Below are 22,900 nucleotides of genomic sequence, written 5' to 3'. Positions count from 1 at the left end.
TCCCTCCCCTGCACCCATCCTCAACACCCCTCGCCTCTCGCTCTCTCCTGCACCCCTGCATCCCTCCCTCTTCCATCCGATCTCCTCCATCTCAGCTGCCCCGGAACTTCCCATCTCCCCTCGCTCTSCGTATCATCCCTGCACCCCTGAGAACTCCCCACCGACCTCCTTCACCCCTCCGTGTTCCCCTGACCCCCACSTGCCCCCGGCCTCTCTCAGCCCCGCTCCGGCTCCATCAGCCCCGCGCTGCCCGTCCCTCCGCCGCCCCCTGGCGGTTTGTCCCGAAGCGGCCGCCGTTATCGCTGCGGGAGCCGCCGCGTCCGGTATCCATGGCAACGCTGGCCGGCCCGCASGGCGCCGAGCGGCCGGGACCGGGCCGGGACGGCACCGAGGTGCTCCGGACTCTCGCTGCTTTAGGGAGTCGGGCTGGGCTCGAGGGAGCCGGACAGGTCCCGGGGATGGTGGCTCKGGCTCCTGCTCGGCTCCGGGGGCAGGCAGGGTTATAATGGAGCGGGTCGTGCCCCCTGGAGCTGGGCAGGCGCTCGCTGTAGGGAGCAGAGTCCTGCCGCAGTCATCCATCCATACGGGGCTCCAGGGGGCCAGGCCAGGCCGGGTTACAAAGCACAGCTTTGCTGTACTGGGCTCTGTGGACCGGTAGTGGGCAGGGCAGGGCTGTGCTATCCAGCACCAAGGAGAACCTTTCCACAGGGGCTGGGCTGTGAGTCGTGACCCCCAGGTCATGGGGACAAGCGTGGTGTGTGGAAAGGGCTGCACTCAGCTGCAAAGTGGGGACACAACGGGGACTGCTCCCCTGCGGAGGAGGGGGTTCAGTGCCACCATGAGCCTGAGAAGGGGGCGTTGGKTCTCTGGGAGTTCAGTAAAGGCTTTCTGGATGTAGGAGCAACACGTGTGAGGACTTTTTCGTCTTTTTCTCAGATGCTTGCTCAGGTGCATGGCGAGTCCCCACACTCTGACCCTTTTCGGAAGAGTGACYATGACAGGAAGGTGAGCGGAGGAGCAAAGGATGCTGCTGACGTGGGTGGATTATCTGGCAGGCAGGGAGAGGAGAGAAACAAAAAAACGTTTAGCCTTTGCTTCCCTCGTCCATCAAACCCTTTAGTATCTGCTATTTGGGCTGTGGCCAGGAGRTGTCCCCTCTGGACTCCTGGAGCAGGACTTTTGGTGACTACTGGAGTTTTGCCCGCGGGGTGGCTCCTCTCATCCTTTGTCAGAGTCAGAAACCTTTAGCGTAGAGAAACGGCTGTTTGAGTGATTCTCCTTCCTTCCTCCCAAAATGCTACACACTAAGGTGCCTGCAAGAGAGGCAAAGAAGAAAGGCGTATTCTGGGGCATTGAGGTGCCTGAAACACTCAGTTGGCGTGGCTGGGAACTTGGAAGAGAGATGATCAAATACCTGACCTTGAAAAATGTTCATGGGAAAATCCAGAAGCTGAGTTACAGGTGCGTGGGAAGTTTGTTTGTCCTTTGTACTCCTCACGCTCTCTCTGCATCTTCACTCCTTCTGCTSTATCAGTCACATCAGCACCTTTTCTCAGATTCACCTTCCCTCTCTGCCCTTGAATGCTGTGCTGGAAACAATGTGTGCACCCTTACATTGCAGGACAGAAACCTGCTAATTCAGAAACAGCCCTTGTTCCTGGCAGAAGTGTGTTAAATGAAATGCCTTGTTTTAAATTCTGTTTTGCTGATACTTCTGTCTGTGAGGCATTTCCAGTCTAGTGAGATTTTAATTGTGGATGTATGCCAGCCAGTCACTAATGTGACCGAAAACCATTGCTCCCAGAGTCCCTCTGGATGCTGAGCCATTCCAGCAGTCCTTGTGATCCTCCCTGCYCTGAAACTCAAATGCGTTTGCCTATGTGTTTTGCTCATACTGCATGGCCTGAAAACATAAAATATTGTTCAAGRAAGGGGTAGGTACTTGGAGCCCAGAATGGGTTTTCAGGACACCTGGGTTCTGTCCCTCTTTCTACCACTTTGCTGCCAAAGTACCCTTGGGGTCCAGTGTGTAAAGTGCTTCTAAATGGAGGGGTCTGGAGGTGTTGGTTATTTATTCTCTTTCTTGCTGACTAACGTAAGCTGCATGCCCTCAGACAAAAATCTCTYTTTTTTTGATTTTGTTATCTAGAGCTCCTTCCACGTCATTCTTCTTCACTGTTTTCCCGCAGCCAATTACACTGAGTCCYGGTATGTCCTTAACTCTGCCCATCGTTTTCCGACCCACTGAAAAGGTAAAGCAGCAATATCACAACTGCTCTTAGTGCTCAGGCTGTGTTCTGGGTGAGGGCAGTGGGCCTCTGCCTCTTTTGTCCTATCTGATTTGTTTTCACTTGAATGCATGAGTCCTTGAGCAAATTCTAGCATATGAAGAGTGGGCAGAATGACCTTCCTGCTCTCTCCACATCTTCATTAGCTGACGAAGCCTAATCCCTGACTCCTCTGCAGMGTTGGCCAGTAGTTATGAGAAGAATCGTTACAAAAAGTATTCCTAGTTTTTCACATACTGTTTCTGGCTTTCACCTCAGTAAGATAAAGTCCTTAAACTGTCCACACCTGGTTTGATCCCAAATAAACTCATYTGAGTGGTTTTAGTGCAGAACCTTGACAGACTCACTTTCTGCTTTCCTACAGGAGATCACAAAGCCACTACTTTCGAGGGCTACCGGTTTTCTGTAAGGGAGATATCAGGGGCCTCCCTTCTTTTGGATGGAACAGGTTTTTTAAGCTTTATTTTAAACAGCAATGATTCTTTTTATCCAGACCTTCTTCTTGATTTTCAGGTTGTTCGTAGTGTCTGTCTTGGCTCTGAGTGTTGATCTCTGGCTCTCACTGACAGCTGCACGTCTTTGATGTGTATCTCTGTCCTAGCCATAGAACATGGTCATTGGACAGATTCCCAATACTCTATTCTCTTAGTGTCATGATTTTCTGATGACTGTTCAGTGTTCCCTTTATGAAATAAGCTGCTGGCCTTGTTCYGTTTTCAATGAATAGTTTGCCTGCAGTGCATTAAACTCTAAAGCAGGAGGCTGCCTTTCTTAGAGAGAGCAAGGACTGTGCRTGCTGGATTGCCCAAGGTCTCTCTTTACCTGTATAAGTGTTACTCAGGAGAGGTGACAGATGGGAAGCATAGAAAATACATATCTTTCAATTCTTTCTATCTTGGCTGGTTAGCAGATGTGCTGGGACTATTTGTACACAGTGCTGTCAATGCTGCATCTTTAAGTTGTGGGTTATCTGCTTGGATCTCTATCTGACAAAGCATTTAATSAAAGATTAATACTTCTGTGCTCGTGGAGCTCAAAGAAAGATTGTACATGCTTCAGTTTAGCTGAGTGGGGATCTTGAAAATACTGAAAGAGATCCATCTGCATTGAAACAAATCGGGTGAAACCAATGTGGTCTTCACCTGCTCTCCCCTGAGRGTGTTTGTATGTTCCCTGACAGAGCAGTATGTCTGAGTACCTACTACACTGCCTGCTTCTTCTGAGTGATTGAGGCCTCCAGTGGTGCCTCTATTGCCAAAACTTTTCCCCCAACACTTGCAGAGGTGAAGGTTGCAGGTATTCATGGGTGGAGCTGCAGTTACCTGCAAGGTTGAATCCATCTAACTGCTGTCTCCTCTTGCTTTTTTTGTGCAGAGGGAGTGTGAAGACAGCATCTTCTTTACGACAGCTGAGGGTGAGTTCTCTGTTACCCTGCGTGCTGTGCTTCCACACATCCGTCTGTCCATCCCAGATGCTGTCCAGTTGCCTATCTGTGCTGTCTACAGTGCTACAGAGACAAAGTTCCCTGTGTGCAACACTGGGTAAGTGAGAGGTGGCTGAGCAGACACTCTGTTTTGTCAGGTATTTTGGGTCCACTTTTTTGGGCTCTCCAATGAATGCAGCTCGTTCCAGTGGTTGTTAGATCTGCTGGCTGCCTTAACAGGAGGCAAAACTCTGCCTCCCCTGAGGTCTTGGCAGAAAAGAGAGAAGAATGGTAGTACAGGTCACTGGGCACATCTTAGCATCTCACATCTGTTTGTTGCCAGTATGTGGTAAGAGCCATTCATGCACAGGAGCCAGGTGGATGTTCAAGCACAGTGTCCCACTGAGTGCACCTCACATTCACAGGAGAGGCCTCGGCTTCTGTTTAACTAAAGATAACCTGCCCAACATGAACAGGGAGAGGTGAGCTATCAGCTGGAAACATTTTGGTCATTGAGGAGCAAAGATGGTCCCAGGTTTGTCTTATTTTAATGACGGAATGACAGTACTGTAGAAAGGAATGCAGTGAACTTCCCAGGCAAGGAGGAGGTGCACCTCCAACCATTTTGAGTGTTTCAGTCTCCACTTAGAGAAGTAAATTTTACTAACTGAGAGGTCCAGGATCCTCCAGTTGRAGGATATGGATGGTAAGCAACACACAGCCTGGATCAATAAAATAGAAAAAGCTGATGGCATATCATGCTCTTTGCAGAAATCAAACAAGCAAAGGGGGTTCTGGAAAACTGAGTGAGGTATTAGGGAAATGGCTCAACCCTCTCTTCTTGCTTGAGCATATAATAGAGGAACAAATATTCATTTGGAATTACGCAGCTGCAAATTTAGATACAGGTAAAGCAAATASTTAATTCTGGAGCTGATTTGCTTGCTATTACATTATGGCCATTAATAAAGTTCTTAGATGTAATAACAAAGATTCATTAAAGTGTGAACAGAGCATTTGCAGAAAAYAGAGACAAATTTCTTGTTAGCATCACACATTTGTCCAGATGCATTAGGGATTCTGCCATTCAGCACTGGTTGCTTCACATCCTAACTAAATAACCTAACGGGAAAGGCCCATCCTATGCATGATTGCACAGGCAGCAAATGATCCATTCATCTGTTTAAAATGTATCTCCATTTTCTAGTGATCTCGTTTTCACCTTTGCCTGGGAGACACCAAGCCCTTTCACCATCATTCCTGACTTTGGCACTGTGAACCCAGGTACTGAGTGCATGGTCAAGGTGATCTTCCAGCCTGAGGAGGCTGGGGTGCATGAAGTGGCAGCAACATGCTGGTTTGGAGGTGAAGARAAACAAAATAAGACAATCCAGCTAAAAGCCCTGGGTGAGTCCTTCTTGAATTTAACACTCAAAGAAATGTGTATTAACCCTAACTCTGGCTCAACTCAGTGATGAGCAAGTGAAGCCCATTGTTTGAAAGTGGCCTGTGAAATTCTTGARTGTACTTTTGCCAGTTTGGAATTATTACCTGAAGAGACAGAAGGTCCAATATGTCCTGTGGCATGCTTTGGCCAGRACAGCATTTCCAAGACTTGTTTAAGTTGGCAGAGAGGAAGAAATGAGAGGAGTTCACTGGAAAAAAAACCTCCACAAACTCCTGGCTTTGTCTGCAMTCAGTGTCTCCTGTCTGTCCCTGCTAGACAGAGAGGCAGAGGGAAATTTCTAAAGCTTTCTGGACACAAGTTAAAATAAGCAGTGATTTCATTGTCAAATAGTTGCCTGAAATTACTTGTATGGCCACTGACAAAAAATGTGATTCTGAGTTAAGTWAATTAGGGCTGTAAGGGAATTTATTTGGTTCAAAGCAGGGCCAACTTTGAAGGTAGATRTAGCTTCAGAGTTGTCTGAGGTTCTTCAGAGGCTTGTCCAGTTGAGTATTGAATATTCAAGGATGGTGGTTCCACTGTGTTTCCTAATCCAGTATACTATTCTCTTTAACAGCCAAATACCCCTGCCTGTTTTTGAGAGTGACAGGAAAGGAGCATGAAGGTGTACAGCCTGGAAAGTTTCAGGATGTATTGTCTTTTGGATCAGTACCAGTGGGAACAACTGTTGAGAAGCATGTCGAAATCTTCAACATGTCTGTGGTATGTGGAGAGGGAGATTGACTTCTTGTGAGAAGCTGGCATGCTGACATATTTCTCTGGTTTATGTGGTTCTTGTGTATCTCCCTTGCTGTGAAAGTAACCCAAGTGTGAATGTGAATGAAGCAGAGATGATGAGCCTTCCTCTACCAACKATGCCATTTATCCTTGCCTTCCAGCTATAGTGCAGGCAACTTAGCCGTTTGCAGCATGATACTGCAGTTTCCCCCTGCTTCCCACTGTGCTTGGTACAAATAGGCAGCCACCATGTCCTTTGCATCCTGCAACTCTCCTGCTCACTCTGGACCAGCTCATCAGTCCTGTATGGCAGTTGTGTCAGTCTCAAATTGTTGCATGTCTGTCCCAGGATGGATCTTCCATTGCCCTCTGTTACCTGTGCCAGCTCAGCCCATCCCAGCCCCTTAAGTGATGGATGTACTCAGAGACTGCTGCCATGGGTGACAGCAGTTCTGATTCCTCCACAGGCCTTGCAGCTTGAGAGTGGAAAAAATTTGTTGTACTGTTCACATTGCAGTGGTGCTCAGCATCATCAGGCAAGGATCAGGACAATTTTTAAGGGTCTTGAGAAATGTGTCAGAGTACCAGCTTTGSTCTTTTGTGAAAAGAAAATCCCTAGACAAGGTGGAACTGTGAATGGAGGGAAATAAATTACCTGCCTGCCTGTTCCCCTGGTCACAGCAGTCACTTAGGCTACTTTGGCCCCTGGGGGACACCTTGAGCCATCTTTCCCTTCACCAGAAAGGGCACTCCAACCCCAGAGATCACTGGTTTTGCTGCAGCCTGCTGATTCCTAAGCATCCTAAGCATATTGTGAGACTTGCTGCCACCAGTTCTCCATCAGAACAAGGTGGCAGAGGTTTGCTGCGCTGCATTTCTGTGATGGCCTTGATGTTCTTAGTGGTGTTCAGCACTRCTGAAAACTACAGTTCTTACCTGATTAGTCCTGCATTCAGAGCCATCCTGGCTCCTGTTGGCTCCTTTATTAACCTATTTCTTTTCAACTTGTAGGTTGATGCACCATGTCAGATAGAACGAGCAAAAGATCCTCTGATTCGTGATTATGTTTTCTCCTGTGATGTGTCCTGTGGCATTGTCCCTGCCAAAGGGAAGCTGGTCTTGTGTGTACGGTTTCAGCCTCAAATAGCAGGAGAGCACAGTACTGACTATTTCATTGTCACATCTGCTGGATGCCGCCTGGAGACTGTTCTGAAGGTGGTTGGCTCATGTAAAGGTACCAAAGCCTTTCATGTTTCTGCCTGCCMGCTTTTTACCACTGGAAGGAAAAAGTTAGTGCTTGGGGAAGGACTAGGAACTGTCATAGCCTGCAGTCACAGACTAACCTCCTGCCGGGATCCTGGCTATCCCTGGTGTATAAATCCCAAAAGTTTGGGATTTAAACTTGCTTGACTGTTTTAAGTGAATGTCCAGCTGTTTGCTAGGACAAGTGGGTTTGCTGATGAGGTGACTCTGGTTTGGGAAGATCAGTTAAATGCAGCAATGTGTGTGACATGTTGGAAGAAAGTGCTATGACAGGTCCAGGATCTTACCTTGCATGTTGTGCTAGGTCCTTCCGTGTCCCTGCACCAATATTCTGTGGATTTTGACTGGATCAGTCTTGGAGAAAGTTTGATGCAGCCACTGAAAATCAGCAACATATCAGATGTCCCAGCCTATTACCAGTTTGATATTGATGGCAAAGGGAGTGTCTTCTCCTTGGATCGCCCTTATGGAGTCTTAGAGAGCAAAACAACACTAACACTGAAGGCGACTTTTCGACCTACTCACCCAATGAATTATCACCGCAGAGTCGTGTGCCTTGTCCACCACCAGGTATGGCACACAAAGGGTGGTTTCATTGCTATGATACTTTAGAGGCATCTTCCAGTGTAACCCAGTAGGGCTGGCCTGTCTCAGTAGCCCCTGCAAATCTCTTCCCACTGCATTTTCATTGATACCTATCACAGAATTGTTAAGATTGGAAAAGACCTCTAATATCATTGAATCCAACCATTAACCCAGCACTGCCAAGTCCRCCACTAATCACATCCCCAAGTGCCACATCCACATGTCTTTTAGATACCTCCACAGATGGTGATTCAGTTACATCCCTGGGCAGCCTGACAGTGCTTGACAGCCATTTTGGTGAAGAAATYTTTCCCRTTATCCAATCTAATCACCTTTCAAGCACAATTTGAGGTAATTTCCTCTTGTCCTATCACTTCTTGCCTGAGAGAAGAGATCAACCCACACCAGGCTATAACCTCCCTTCAGGTAGTTGTAGAGAGCAATACAATTCCCCCTGAGCCTTGTTTTTTTTCCAGGCTAAACACCTCCAGCTCCCTCTGTCATTCCTCATAAGACTTGTGCTCCAGACCCTGTATGAGCTTCATTGCCCTTCTCTGGACATGCTACATCCTCTCAATGTTTTTTCTTTTGTACTGAGGGGCACAAAACTGAACATAGTATTCAAGGCATGGTCTCACAAGTGCTGAGTACAGGGGATCAATGACTACCCTGGTCCTGCTGGCCACACTATTCTTGATACAAGCCAGGCCTTCTTGGCACATGCTGGCTCATGTTCAGCTGCTGTCAGCCATCACCCACATGTCCTTTTCTGATGAGCAGCTTTCCCACCACYCTGCCCCAAGCTTGTAATGCTGCCTTGGGCTATTGTGACCCAAGTGCAGGCCCGGGTTCCTGTTGAGCAGATTCCCCATGGTGCAGTTCCTATCAACATTAGGATGTGAACAGTCAGCAACGCCTATGGATAGGGTGTGGCACATCCTCCATGGGTCTTGTCTGTTTAGGTGTCTCTCTTAAATTYAGCTGCACAGCTTGAGTGCCTTCAATTTTCACTCCAGATTCAAGAAAGTTCTTGTATCATGTCACGACAAYAAAGTAAATGGCAGCCTAATACTGCAGATGCTATGCCTTTCGCAGGCATGGTTTTGGAAGTTGAGATRCTCATATGGTGTAACTCTCAAAGCAATCACAGGACAGTTTGTTTCTTATTATCCTGTCTTGTGTTTTCCCAGGACCCCATGTATGTGGACTTTCTTGGTACCTGCCATTCTGACACAGCTAAGCCAATCACCCTTCAGGAAAGACACCTCTCCTGGTACCGAACCAACATGATAAGGGGACTGACCTTCTACCCCCCTGACATCCTGAGTACTATGCTGAAGGAGGGGAAGTTGCAGATGGATGAAAAGGGAGCCCTCAGGCTGCCACCTGAGGTATGAGCTGCCCTCCCTGGAATCTAAGACACTCCCAGCTGTTCTCTGTATATGCTAGGTATCTGTTGAAGAGAAGATGGACCTAGAAGGGCTTGCAGGTGCCAGACTGATTTCTTTAGTATTTCTGCTGTTGGTGTTCCCAGCACACACCAACACTGTCTTTATCAGCTGGATTTTACCCCAGCTCAGCCACTAAGCCGCTTTCCAGATTTAACTCAATCACAGGGTCATCATTTGCTTCATGTACTTTCAGACTGAGGCTTACAGACAGAAGCCTCCTCGAAACCTAGAGTTTGAGCTGTCCTGGGAACTGTAACTGGAATGAATCTTTCATTCCCTCTTRCTCATGAAGGCAAATCAGTGTTTCTCACAGGCACACTTTCCTTGCTCACACTGAGATGTTTCCATCCTGTAGATTTCAAAGGGCAAGTCACCCAAGGAATACTTTGAACCCAATGCCATGACTGAATATTTCCACGATGGTGTCATCAGCAACCTGGCCTTGTTTCCTGCTCATGTTAGTGTCAGTCCCAGGGAACATGATTTTGGATGCTGCATACCAYCTCACAAGGTAGAACCTCTTCCTCTCCGCGTGACCAACCACACCAAAGGAAGTATCATTATTGCCTGGACTCCAAGCCATGGCAGTGCCTTCCAAGTGCACCCCGAAGTCTGTGAAGTGCTACCTTTGAGGTCTTCAGCCTTCCAGGTCTTTTGCAAGCCCACTCAGGTCAACAGTCTCTATGCAACAGAGCTGGAAGGTTTTGCTGTTTACAAGGTTAGTAGGAGTTACTAAAACCAGAGATGACCTAGCAAGCAAGTGTTTACAGAATAAAGTCTTTTGGGAGAGTTAAAATTTAATTTAAACCCTTAATTTTGAATTTGACAAACTAGCACCTCTATTAACTCTTTTGGCCACTGCTTTGATACACTATTGGGTTAAAGTTTCTCCTTCATTTGTGTCTTGGCAAAGAAATGGGAGAAACAAGTCACAGCTCATGCACGTGGACTGGTACACTTGCTGTTACCCCCAGGGAACATGAAGCATAGTACACCCCATTGAAGGAGGAATTACTATGAATTATTGCACTATTACTGTAGAGGTGAGCCTGCAGAATAATAGTTATTGTGGCCTGGGTGATGGGCAATAACTTGTTCTTTGTGTCTGGCCCTCCACAAGGAAAGCTGCTGAGAGCACAGTTACTCTTCTCCCAAGTGCCGTGGGATTCATGTTACATGAGTCTGCAGTTATCGAAGATTTAGCCCCTGGAAATGTCCTGGTTAGAGAAATCTGGCATTTCAAGTCTCTCTCTCTCTCTTTGTTTCTCGTCTGGCAGTGGTCAGTCCTTCTTCCCTGAAAATGTCAATTCCTTAGCCCCGGGGATATCATTGAATGAGCAGCTGCTTGAGATAGTATGTGCAGTTGGTCCCTTGCAACTCAGACTACTTTGTGATTCTGTGAAGGCACCTTGTCACAATCCCTTCCTGTACACACTGTGCTGTCCCTCKTGTGTCTGCAGGTGATGAGAAACTACACCAACATTGAGAATGATGCCACCCTCTGTCCGTCGTGGTGCCTGACTGTGAAGCTGCGAGCACACACATTTGAAGCAAAACAGGATCACTTCATTCCACAGTATATCCTGGATGTCCCCAAAGTGTGTAACTGATTGACCTTTGAATCTTTGCAGAGACACTCTGACTATGAATTCTTTTCTTTGTCTCCCATTGCACTGAGATATGTCTTTGGTGGTTTCTGATGGTGTGGGGGCTCCCGGTTTGGTACAAAAGAAGGATGCTATTTCTCTTTCCTGCATTATCTTCCTAGCCTCCAGCATCTCAGGCTGACCATCTCATTAGCACTGAGAGAAAAGCTGTTGGGATCTCCTTCCTTTCTGTTTAAGTTGACATAGGCACTAAAAAGGGTGTTCAGGCCCCTCCTAGGAGCCACAAAAATTCTGCATGCACTTAGGCAAACACAGAACCCTCACTTAAGAGAAGTGGTTATAAGATAGAGGGGAAGGTTCTCTCACTCTTTCTGCTGTTTCTGTAGCCAATAAGGTATTTTTCCTATGAGGTAAAGTGAGATTGTATTCTAGGAAGTAAGAATAGTCTCGAGAATCTCTTGTAAAATCTCCTCAGCTAATCTAGGCCATGCAGCCTTTATCTGATATGCATGAAGTAGAGAAAATTCTAGCCTGCTGGAATTCTTCATGCAGGATGCCACTATCCATGCAGAAACTGCAGACACCCGCAAGCAGCTCCCTTATTTGATGGGCATAAAGCATTGCATAAKGGAAAATAGCTTACCAGTCCCATGAACCCATAAGATCCACTGTGGGAAGAGAAAAGACCATCATTTGCATGGGTGGTTTGTGKGGTTTAATTTCTTTCCTTGAAAAGAAGCAGTTAGAAAGTTCTCCATAGACTCAGGATAGTGCTTATTGGAATCTGGAATTGAATGCAGTGAAAACTTTTTCTATCAGCTGGTTTTTAAACCCAATGAAAACAACCCTTCTTGCTTGTCTCCACCAGACTTTTCCTCCTGTGGCTTGTGACGCTGATACCTACTGCAGCGTGCTGCTGTCCAACATGGGCACCTCTTTGATAACCTTCCAGGTGAACCAAACTGCCTGTCCCTCTGCTTTGGTCAAGCCCAGTTCAGGACACATCATTCCAGGCGGCCACCAAATTTTCCTTCTCTCCACTCGCCCAGTTAACACAGACACACAGCGACATGTKGTGTCTTTGCAGCTGAACTCTTCTCCTGCTTACACTGAGGTAAGGAGAGGGAAGTGGAAGATGTTGAGTGAAGTTTTGTTCCCTTGTGGTCATCCCTTTTCACAATGACTTGCACTGTGATGCCTATTGTATCTTCTAGTGCTTGGTTTGGATTTTTCCCTTTGGAAATAGGAATGAAAGAATATTTTCAACATTTAATATGGGGTCAACATTGCAGAAATAAGGTCTTTGTGGTGCCAAACATCCTGTACCCAATTTTCCTTGCATTTCCATCTCTTGCAATACACTGTATTATGCTAAGGGCCTTACTTGACAGCACAGCCTAAAGCCCTTCCCCTCCTCATTAAGATCCAGTTTGTTCTTGCTTCTCTCTTGGATGGAGCAACATCTTTGCATGGTCCCTCCACAGGCAGCTGAGACTTCTAGCTAATGTCTGTTACTGTTTCCCTTAATTCCACAGGAGATTGTTCTCCGGAGTTGTGGGCAGTCCCTGCTTTTGCTCTTAGAAGGTGATGGAAATCTCTACTTCAAGCCTCTCTATGTAGGAACCTCCTTTACACGAATGTATACCATTAAAAACTGCACAAGGCTACCCATAGTTTTCACATGGAAGATCCGTCAGTCTGACAGTAAGATCCTGTCTGTCAGTCCCACTGCAGGGATTCTCCAGCCCTATGAAGCCATGGTAAGTTAAATTTCCACCAAATTTGTAGTTTGCTCTCTACAATACAACCACAGACTGGCTTTGAATATCTGAATGTTCGTTCCCAGTATGAGAATGAACTAAGAGAACTAAGTTAGCTGTAATGAAGGAAGGGACTGTGGTGCATCCTAAATGCAATTGTTGAGATGTTTGGGTTTATCTCTGGACTGGAGATCCTGTGARCACTCATTCCTCTTGTGATTGCAGGCTCAAGCATGGACTTTTACTCCTAACAAGGAGACCAAGTATCTGCTGCGAGCTATGGTGTCTGTGAGGTGGAAAAGCTCACAAGACCCCAAGTCTCCCAAAAATGTCCATTATGTCTTACGGATCTTTGGAGAGGGGGCACTGGGCAACATCAGGGTAAGGAACGGGGGCCCACTGATTAGTAGGAAYGGGTACTAGGGTGAGATTGGGATCTTGGACTTTCCTTTTTCATTTGCACTGGAGGCAGCCATTAAGAACTCACAGCAAAATTCCCGCACGCTGCTTTCAGCGTGAATGACAGTACTGATTCTAGTGGCCTAATGGCAACATGTGGTCAATGTCCTGGCAGTTCAAATATGACCTTCACTAATCATCTGGTATTGCTCTGTTTCAGACTAAACCAAGCCATTCGGATCCTTGGGAATCATGGTTCTGTCCTCTCATTCTGTCTGTTCTCCTTCTCCATTTGTTTTGATGTTTATCTGATTTCTGTGTGTCGTGGACCTTTTAAAGTGGTATAGCCAGTAYACCTCCAGCTGGCTTTCCTCCTGTTATCTGCTGGTCTGTGAAGCCACCTTTATTTTTAGTCAGGTTTCTTAAGGAACCAGAGGTAAATAAAACAGTACTTTGTAAGTCATCACCCCATGTCAATCATGTTGATTGATGGGTGATAATGTCTTCATGGTAYTTAGTCATTATAAATTGTATGTGACTGTACAACTAGCCAAAAGAGAGGGAGACCCTTTAAGCAGTCATGAAGGGGCCCTTGGCCCAAGTGCAGCTAGCCAACTGGTGTTCTCACAGCCCTGAATATGCTATATCTTAACCAGCAAACACTCTAAGTAACAGTAGAAGAAAGCATTTGGAGGAGGGATTGAGTCACTTGAAGACCTGTTCCACATTTTATCATGTTACCTGAAAGGGGTTTGTAGCAAGGTGGGTGTTGGTCTATTCTCTCAAGTAATAAGCCATAAGGCAAGAGCAAATGACCTCACATTGCACCARGGAAGGTTTTGACTGGATACTTGGAAATATTTATTCAGGAAAGGGGCTATCACTCATTGGAATGGGCTGCCCAATGAAGTGTTTGGGTCATCATTCCTGGAAGTATTTAAAATACATGTAGATGAGGCACTCAGGGCATGGTTTAGTGGTRGACTTGTCAGTGTGAGGTCAATGGTTGGACTCAATGATCTTAGAGATCTTTCCTAACCTTAATGATTCTCTGATTCTATCTCCCAGGGCATGCCAGATCTTACACAAAGCAGGGAGCCCTTGAACTGCCCTGCACATGCCAAGGGATCAGCATGTGGTGAGATAAGTGGTGGCTACACTCAACCACTGTGCTTGACATGTAAAGTGACCTCAGCATGGTGGGTTTGTATTGCAGGCACAAAAGAAGTATCTGGACCTTGGAAATGTTATGATTGGTGGGCAACAAAGCTGCAGTGTTGTACTGCTAAATGATGGGATCTGTACTCTGAATTACATCCTTCGTGTGGAACAACTCTTCACAGAGCCCCATTGCCCTGAGGAGGTCCACAGCGATCCACTGGGTACTGTAAAGGAATTAGCATGGGACAGGGCTTTAGCTTTCCCTCTTTTCTCCAAAATCAGTCTGGCATAAACTCGGAGATTGGACTGCTTGCTGACAGTCTTGCACTGAGTCTCTCAAAACTTAAGTTGTCTGCTCCTTTGCATAGGATGTGACTCTTCTATCTTGCTGGAAAAAGCATAATCCAGAGTCTGACRACTGAAGTTAGACTAATCTAGACCTTGAAATAAGATGCAATTTCTCACCAGAGAAGGAAGTTAAATCAAAGACCTTACCAGAAGAAATTCTGGARCTCAACTCTTGGTTGCCTTTCTACAGAACCTCTGGTGGGGACGTTCCCTGTTCTTTGCAATCTGGGTACTCCCAATGAGCTGCCTACAGCTGTAGCCTGGGAATCCCAAGTTCAGCACTTGGGATTAACCATTGGATAAACCATTAGACATTAACCATTAGACCTAACTATTAGACAAAGAGGGGCAGTGGCTAGAGTGCAGGTAGACTTAGGGATCCATGTTCCACTACATGTGTGGTGTAAGAAACAGTGATGCCAAGAGCTCATACCATCYCTTGTGTCCTACAGCTCTAGAGCTAGAATACTCCAAAGGAACAATCACTGCAGGATCAAAAGCTTCTATTCAAATAAACGTGAGGCCAGCCCGTCGACTGACTTACACCTGGTTTATCAGATGTGCTATTTGCACACCCACAGGTGAGATGGATGTTTAGGGATGTTCAGATGTGGGGCACAATGYTTGTAAAAGAAGAGGCTAGATAGAYGAGGAGTTTTTGGCTTGGAAAGTGAAAAATGTAATGTCATATGAATGATAGGGAGAAGACAAGATATAAATAAATGTTTATGATTTTTCAGTGTGAAAACAAAGGGCACTTCATAAAATGACTAGGCTGTAGGCTTAAATCAAAAATGTTTTCTTTTCACATATTGGAGAACTAAATTGTAAATACGCTGTTGAAAAGAATCACATTCATAGTCTTTTGGTGACGTCTAAATGTAGAAGTCAAAGTACAACTGGAAGTCAGTGGTTTAGAGGTTTAGAGAAGCTGCCAAACAAAAAACTACATACAAAGTCCGCTTTCTTTCTTTGATCTTGGATGGTTCTCGTTACACTGCTGCAGTCAAAATTATCCAGGCAGCTGTCCCTTACTGGTGCATGACTACTTTTTGGTGTTTCTTTCTCTCCCAAGATGCAGATCCTGCAAAGACAAAAGAGGTGCAGGAACCCATCTGCTGCATCGTAGCAAAAGGCATCTACCCAACTTTGTGCATCGTAGATGCCTGTCCAGCAGGGAGCGCCAGCAGTATCAGCAAGTTGCACCTCTGGAAGCTCTTCTCCTTGGACGTACTGAATCAATACTTGGAGCGGGACCCAGCTCCTGGCGAGCTCACCTACAGAGTTCCCACAAAGCACAGGTGAGATGAGGAAATGGCTCAGAGGATTTTTGAGTCCCTTGCATGAACCAAACAGAGATGCTCTGACTTTTGGCATGTTTTGCAGCTCACTGCTGCATGATACCCTGTTATTCCATCCTAACTGCTGCAGGCAGTTGCTTACCTCCATTTCTCTGCTTAAGCTCCCTAGAAAGGAGCCACAGAAACAAAGAATAATTTAATTGCAATGGACCTCCAAAAGTCTCTGGTCTAGCCCCTTGCTCAAARTAGGGACATATAGATCAGCTTGCCCAGGGCCTTATTCAGTTCAATGCTTAATATCTCTGAGGACAAAGAAATCACAGCTTGTTTGAGCACTTGTTCAGCCATTTTCATAGTAAAAACCTTTTTCCTAGTGTCTCATTGGAATATCTTGTATTGCAACTTGTGCAATTGCCATCCCTGAGCCCTTGCTTCATAAGGCTGAACAAACCCAGGTCTCTTAGTCACTCCTTGCAAGTAACCATAGAAAGGTTTGGGTTTGAAGGGGCTTTAAAGATCATCTAGTTCCAACCCTCCTGCCATGGGCAGGGGTGCCATCCACTAGACCAAGTTGCTCAGAGCCCCATCCCATCTGGCCAATGTACTCCAGCTCTCATCCATTGGGCCTGCTCCAGGATGTCAGTGACTTCCTTGTACTGGGATGCTAAAGAGAGACTTCAAGCTAAGCAGGACTATCTTATGTCACTCATTCTCATTAGGCATAGACAAAAGATTTTTTTTAAGAAAATCAGAAGATCTGCCTTATGCCCAGCATCCTTTCTCTCAAAAGGGCAAAGAACATAAGGTCAGACAGGAATTACAAGGAAGACAGCCAGTGTAGAATGACCTTTCACCTGTTGTGCCCTGCTGACCCTTCCTCCTGTTCAGCTTAAATGTCTTTTTTTTTTTCTCCTGTGACCAGCACATGCTTGATACCTCCAGTGTACACCCCTCTCCTGCTRGATTTTGACTTTGGATCTGCCCCAGTAGGCTCAGAGCCTACCGTTGTGATGCTTCTGCTGGAGAACAAGGGTGTGGTGCCTGTGGACTGGTAAGCAGTGCTTGCTGGAGCTCAGCCTTCCTTTTGGGGGTCTAGAAGTGCTCAGAGGACTCAGAAATTTGCAGATTAATAGGGTAGGGTTTGTAGGCACAGCTTGTGTTGTGGAGCAGCTGCAACTGAGATCCGTTGGCAAGTCTGAGTGGGGAAGCAGTCATGGAGCTGCAGATCAGACCTGATGAAATGTTGATGTGGCCACCAGCTGGGCTAAGCCAAATCAGACTGAATATCCTGACCATGGCCCTGGAGAAGTTGCATGTCCTTGTTGCTGACCAGCTGATTGGTTCCCTAGGGCCTTCTTGTTTCCTTCTGATCAGAAAATGGACCTGGAGCACTGGGCAGAGGACACTGACTTTACCCCACAGGAGCTGCACCAGATGAGAATTCAGGATAATCAGCTCTTCAGTATTTCCCCAAAGTCAGGAAAACTTCTTCCAGGGCAGATGAAACCTGTCCAGCTCTCACACAGGTGAGAACAAGTACCTCTTCTTCAGAGCTTCATTCCATGTGCCAGAACAACATATGCCATCAGTCCCCTGAGTTTCCATGCCAGATTTTCCTTCCCCTACACATGTTCCTCAGCAGAGGCTGGGCAAGTAAAAAGTTCCTGAGTGTGTCCAGTTTTCAGACCCCACAGGGCTTGTCTACCTGAGGAGAATGTTTTAATGTCATTTAACACTGCAGTGCAAAAGGCATTTAGTGTGGCATGCTGGGGACACTGGTCTGCCTTGACCAGACTGTTGAGGAAGTGAACAATATGCTGCTGCACTTCCTGTACTTTTGATTATACAGTGATATTCTTATTTTTGTCATCAGCTAGAGCTACTAGCCCTTGTGTGCCTGTAGAAGGTATGAAGAAAGCTGAACGCTTCCCCTTCACAGCAGATCATATCTGAGAAGTACTGGCATTTTGTTGGCCTAGAAACTTGGGTCCCTAAATAGGTGTATGACTAAAATCAACATTGTATCACTCATTCCCACCAAATACAACTGGATTCACCCCCACCTCCCTGGGGCCCTCATGCAACAGTGACTCTTTAGCTGGGAAGTGAATTGTCTCTAATGTTCTGTGTGACTCTTGATTTCATCATCCTGGGCACAAGGTTGATTTCTGCCGTTTTCCTCTCTCTCCTTTTTCACTGTCAGACATGATTTCATTGGCACTGATCGCCTCCCTGTCCTGCTGAAGATTTCCTATGGCCATGAGATTCTGGTAAGATAGCAGGTGTCCCTCCTTCCATTTGCAGAACAACAGCAGGTAGGAACTGAATTAAGAAGTGTTTTCCCAAAAGCTACACAGTGTCCAGGGGGCTCTGGCCTTCCACTGGAATTTGCATTAGCCCGGCAGTAATAGGGCCAAGCAGAGACATAAAACCAATGTGCTGACAAACTTGTGGTTCCAGCACAGTGTGATGTGGGCAGTGCACTGGCAGAACGGCCCTTGGATGTTGCATCTGCTGGGTTCTTCAACAAGAGGACTATTGCTACCTATTATTAACCTTTGTATTTTATTTGTGGTGTTAGTGCAGAATTGCTTCTTCCTTCAAGACAACTCCAAGTCCAAAACAGGCTTGCCAGGTTTTACAGTCCCTGCTCATTTTCCACACTCAGGCATAACCCATGGTCAGGATTTCTGTGCATGTTMCCCTCATTTTGTCTGTCTCCCTCCCTCCCATGTGGGGTTCCTGGAGTTCAGATCTGCAGCCCTTCCTACTTCTCTCATGTTCAGTTTTCCTGAATATCCCCATCTCATCAGCTCTCTATACTCTTCAACCCCCCCCCGGAATGTGCTTTTCTCCAAATATACCACCGGGTCTGATGGTAGTTTGGGAGTGCACAGAGTGGCAGAGCATCTTCCAGCTCTGGGGGTATGGGGTCAGCTGCTTCCCCAAGCCCAGAAGGTACTTCCTGGGTTCCTGGTTGGCTGCAGCCTTTGTCCACCCACTTATTTCTTCTACCAATGATAGAGGAGATTCTTACTCATTCTTCCTGCTTCACTGCATCCTAAAGCATCTCAGAGCTGATCTGTGGTGTGTTTTCTCTGAGCATTTCCTCAGGCTTGGAACTAATTTCTCTCTGCCCCCCTCTCTCAAACTGTCAGTTAGAGTCAAAGTCACCTTGTGCTCTGCCAGGCACCACTCATGCCCGGCTGAGCCTTCCTGTCTGTCTCTGAAGTTTCCTATGAGACCATTGTGTTCACACATCTCTTTTATTTTTCTTYTCTTTCAGGACTATTGTCAGCTGAAAATCCAACCCTTTGACCAAGCTGTTCAAACAGTGGCTTAACTGTGCCTTCCCTCAAAGCCCTTGGACAGGCTCCCTGTGCTCTGCCTGCCTGGCACAATCCTGAGAGTGGCTGTGAGCCTTTCACCAGCTGACCAGTGAGGGAAGAGGCTTTGGAGCACCAGAAGCCTATAGGGCATACATCCCCTCTTGCCACATAGCCAGTGGATTTGATAGCTGCCAGAGGCTACCACCTTGCCTCATGCTGTCACTGCAGAAGGGGCTGGAAAAGCATGGGAGGCCCTGGGGATGAAAAGATGCCTTGGTGTATTTGAGCTCCAGCAACAGGAGCTGTGGAGGCCAGTCCAGAGACATGGTACACTGCAGGTGGTTACAGCCTGCAGAGATGCAGTGCCAGTACTGAACTGCTGTTGTCAGAAAGTAGGAGTGGAAGAGGCTTCTTCTGCCAAAAGGGCAACTGAGGGACTGCCTTCTTTCCTTGCAGTCATGGCACAAAGTGCTCAGAGTTGCCAGCTCCTGTGGCAGAGACTGCTCTAATGTGCTCACRTGCCAGGACTGAGAGCATCCTCACCTGTGATTTGGGTGAAATGGGCACAACATGTGCTAAYCTTATGGGAAGCAAATGCTGTAATGTCACCCCAAAAGTTAAGTTTTGGAAACTTCAGAAAGCAGCAATAGGCAGAGGAGGAGACCATTGGGCTGGGGTATTGCTTGGTCAAACTCCAATACTTGGCTTCAGAGCAGTGATGTTAACCAATGCCTGTTTTTTCTTTGGATTTAAATTCACTTTTGTCATGACTTTRCCTACGTGGATTGATTTTGACCTCCTGCTCCTCTGTTTCCCCAACAGAGCCTCTCTGCTTCATTTTCCGTAGAAGCTCCTTTTCTGTTACTCCTTTCCCCATTCAGTGGCCAATTTTCAGTTCTCTGATTTATAGGTGCTTTGAAGAACCCAAGCTTATTTCCCATTGTCAATTTCTTCTGGCCATAGGAGGAGACATCTGTGGGCCTTGTGTGTTACTCAATTTCTTGTGCAGTAGGGAATCAAGGCCTCCCTCTATTAATGCTCTTGCAAATTATCCTTTGCCTCTTCACCTGTAAGACTGCTTGTCCTTAGAGCTCTGAGATTGTTTGGCCAGGCAGAATTTGCCGCCCTCAGCAAATTTTAGTAGGAAAAGCTCAGCCAGCTGCAAATGTTGTAGGATGAGATAGGCTGCTTTGCAGAACTCCCARGAGAGAAGGGCTGGATCCCAAGGAMAATCCCTKRGCACATAGGTTTTGTGAACTCCAAATGTTTGCACTTCACTTCATARCTGCTMGTTAGGTATTGTGAGATGTTATCACCTTCAGCATGTATTCTCCAGGCAGCTCCCCTCCCTGGCATCCCCTGGCATCCCTCATATGCTCTTAAGTCTTCAGTATGGGATGAAGTCTATGCACTCTAGAAGGAGAATTGATTGCAACAGGTCTTCACTTTTGTCCATTTGTCTCTCTTTAACTGATAATCCTCTAAATATCATATCCTGTGTCAAACTGAACTGATGACAGCTGTTCCTCAGCGGTTCTGGTCTGCTGGAATACAAGGTGGCTTTTTGACTGAAGTTATATAAATGGGCATTTCACTCCCAAAGCTCAGGGAGGTTCCTGCCCCTTTTTCCCTTGAAGTTTGAAAGCATCAGCTTTTGTCTTCCTCCCACTTTCACTTCATCTGGCATGCTGTGGTTCTCAGGAGGCTGAATGCTTATGTAGTGCTTTGAAAAGATCCCAAGTGCGACCTTGTTGACATTGTATTTCTAGTCCTTTCTCCCTCCTCATTTACAGATCTGAACCAGAATGGGCTTTTTAAAAGGAATTGCCATTCTCTGCTCTTTTTAAAGCAGTTGATACAGTGTCTTCTGCAGGTGTCTATCTTCGTGAACATTCTCTGTCTTCTGCCCATGCACTTGAAAAACAGCCATTCTTCAGGCTTAACTTACTGTGAATTGCAGCAGCCTGGCTCCCATCGGCCCATGCAGAGACATTACTTACTAAGTGACTGCTTTGCAGCTTCTACCCCAAAGCAGACAGCTCAGGGGTACTTTGCAGTGATTCTGCAGGAAATAGTGCATYATCAGTGCATCTTCAGTCTGATTGCATTTTTTTTCAAAATGCAGGAGCCTATGTGAATGCAAAACCCTTTCTATGAAATAGCTATACATATATCTCTTGGAGTGCCTGACAGGTGACTTACTAACAGGATACTGTTAATCATGATTTGATCACTTAAAATTCAGCTGGGATCTTCTTGCAGCTTTTGGATTGTTAGACACATTCTTGGACCACTCTAGAGGACATCCAAATGGTCCTTTCCAAGAGGAGGCCATTATTTACCTAAATCCTGTCTTTCCAAAGTATTTGGCTGTGACAGCTGCACGCTCTCCTGTGTRCAGTCCAGACACTTTCATTCATGGAGAATTTCCACCATAGACTTGCACAGAGAAGCACTGATGCTGATGTCTGGTATAGCAGAGACAATAGTACAGTATTTCTGATACAAGACGAGAACCTTTCAGAGAAAATCTTGACTAGGTTCTCCATCTCTTTTGATTTTTTCTTAGGACATGATTTCCTGGGATTACCAGTTTWGGTCTGTAACTGCGTGGCCTTCAGCTTGCAAAATACTTCAGGGTCATTGTGCAGTTGTTAGTGATGGGACCAAGGCCCTGTGAGAAACTGACTGCATTTCTTTCCACTGCAGCTGACTTTCAGCAGTGTGACAGTGGAACTCGACCAGCGGTATGTTCATTTTACTTCCACTAAGCACCTCTTCACGCCCGTTGCTGTTGGAAGCTCCCACCCCCCGACACAGGTGAGCATCTTGGAGCCAAACCTAGCAGCAAGTGTAGGGAAGGAGCTAGTGCTACAAGAACAGGCAGCGTCTGAGGCAATTCTCAGGAAATTGAATGGCTTCCACAGGAAAGCATCACAGGAGAATTTTGAGGATAGTCCTAGGCAGAGTTTGGAAATAGCTGCTGGGACAGCAACAGGGGAGGACTTCTCACCATCTCCTGTTTGACAAGATCTGGTTTTCACTCTAATTATAATGCTTATAAGGCATGTTGGGTTGTTCACTTATTCTCTTGCATTGGATTTGMGTGATAACTTGCCTAGCTGCTCCATGTACTCTGAAAATAAATCCTAATTAATTTTTTAGTAAATTAATTTAAATTCCTTAAACGCTTATTCAGCAAAAAGGCAGCTTTGATTCTGTTCTGCCTAATTTRCTTGGGAAATGAACAAGTCTGAATTGAATTAAGATCACTTTAATACAAGTGTTTTTGCATTTTAAGTAATCCGCTTTAGAGTGATCCCTTTAGCTAATTTGTATTAATTTTCCCCCAGTGTGAATTGGCAGGGCACTGTCTCACCATTTGGAGAGGCACTGTGGTTATCAATGTACATGTGTGATGATAAACCTTCAGAACAGCTACTTATCAGAGCCTCAGTGTTAAATCTTGACACTATGAGGTCTCCTCATTGTTAGGAGATAAGCTGATTAATTAAATATTAATGCTTTTCAGAGTCCTTTGKGGAAGTGTTAACTAGGTTAACTTGTACCTGGTGTAATAAGCACTGCTCTTTCTGACYCACTTCAGATATATGAACTCTACAATGGTGGCTCCATGCCCGTGACATTTGAGGTTCAGCTGGACAACATTGTGAAGGTACGGGAGAAGAATTTTCAGCATCCTGTGTTTGCCTGCCTAACTCCTAGAGGAGAAATCCTCCCTGGTGAAACRGGCCGCATTGAGTGGATCTTCTCACCACTGGAAGCTAAAACATACTCGG

The 22,900-nt window shown here is 46.2% G+C and overlaps 1 protein-coding gene across 1 annotated transcript in view; it reads left to right on the top strand.

Annotated features, from left to right (window-relative positions):
* The first annotated feature begins 329 nt into the window (after nt 1–329).
* CFAP65 (cilia and flagella associated protein 65) overlaps nt 330–22,900 on the top strand; it is a 31,436-nt gene continuing 8,865 nt past the window's right edge. The window contains exons 1-23 of the mRNA XM_057367540.1: nt 330–392; nt 937–1,005; nt 1,310–1,461; nt 2,150–2,252; nt 3,663–3,829; nt 4,919–5,118; nt 5,736–5,881; nt 6,908–7,130; nt 7,464–7,729; nt 8,935–9,135; nt 9,551–9,913; nt 10,656–10,793; nt 11,671–11,916; nt 12,338–12,562; nt 12,788–12,943; nt 14,178–14,343; nt 14,923–15,051; nt 15,546–15,771; nt 16,694–16,822; nt 17,121–17,297; nt 17,975–18,041; nt 21,810–21,920; nt 22,708–22,899. Coding sequence (XP_057223523.1) covers nt 330–392; nt 937–1,005; nt 1,310–1,461; nt 2,150–2,252; nt 3,663–3,829; nt 4,919–5,118; nt 5,736–5,881; nt 6,908–7,130; nt 7,464–7,729; nt 8,935–9,135; nt 9,551–9,913; nt 10,656–10,793; nt 11,671–11,916; nt 12,338–12,562; nt 12,788–12,943; nt 14,178–14,343; nt 14,923–15,051; nt 15,546–15,771; nt 16,694–16,822; nt 17,121–17,297; nt 17,975–18,041; nt 21,810–21,920; nt 22,708–22,899 — 3,915 coding nt within the window. The remainder of the gene's footprint in view (nt 393–936; nt 1,006–1,309; nt 1,462–2,149; nt 2,253–3,662; nt 3,830–4,918; nt 5,119–5,735; nt 5,882–6,907; nt 7,131–7,463; nt 7,730–8,934; nt 9,136–9,550; nt 9,914–10,655; nt 10,794–11,670; nt 11,917–12,337; nt 12,563–12,787; nt 12,944–14,177; nt 14,344–14,922; nt 15,052–15,545; nt 15,772–16,693; nt 16,823–17,120; nt 17,298–17,974; nt 18,042–21,809; nt 21,921–22,707; nt 22,900) is intronic.

The sequence above is a fragment of the Malurus melanocephalus genome, unplaced genomic scaffold (genome assembly GCF_030028575.1).
Source record: "Malurus melanocephalus ecotype Western Australia unplaced genomic scaffold, MMel_1.1 scaffold_81, whole genome shotgun sequence".
NCBI classification, from domain to species: Eukaryota; Metazoa; Chordata; class Aves; order Passeriformes; family Maluridae; genus Malurus; species Malurus melanocephalus.
This window is presented reverse-complemented; position numbering and strand designations above follow the sequence as displayed.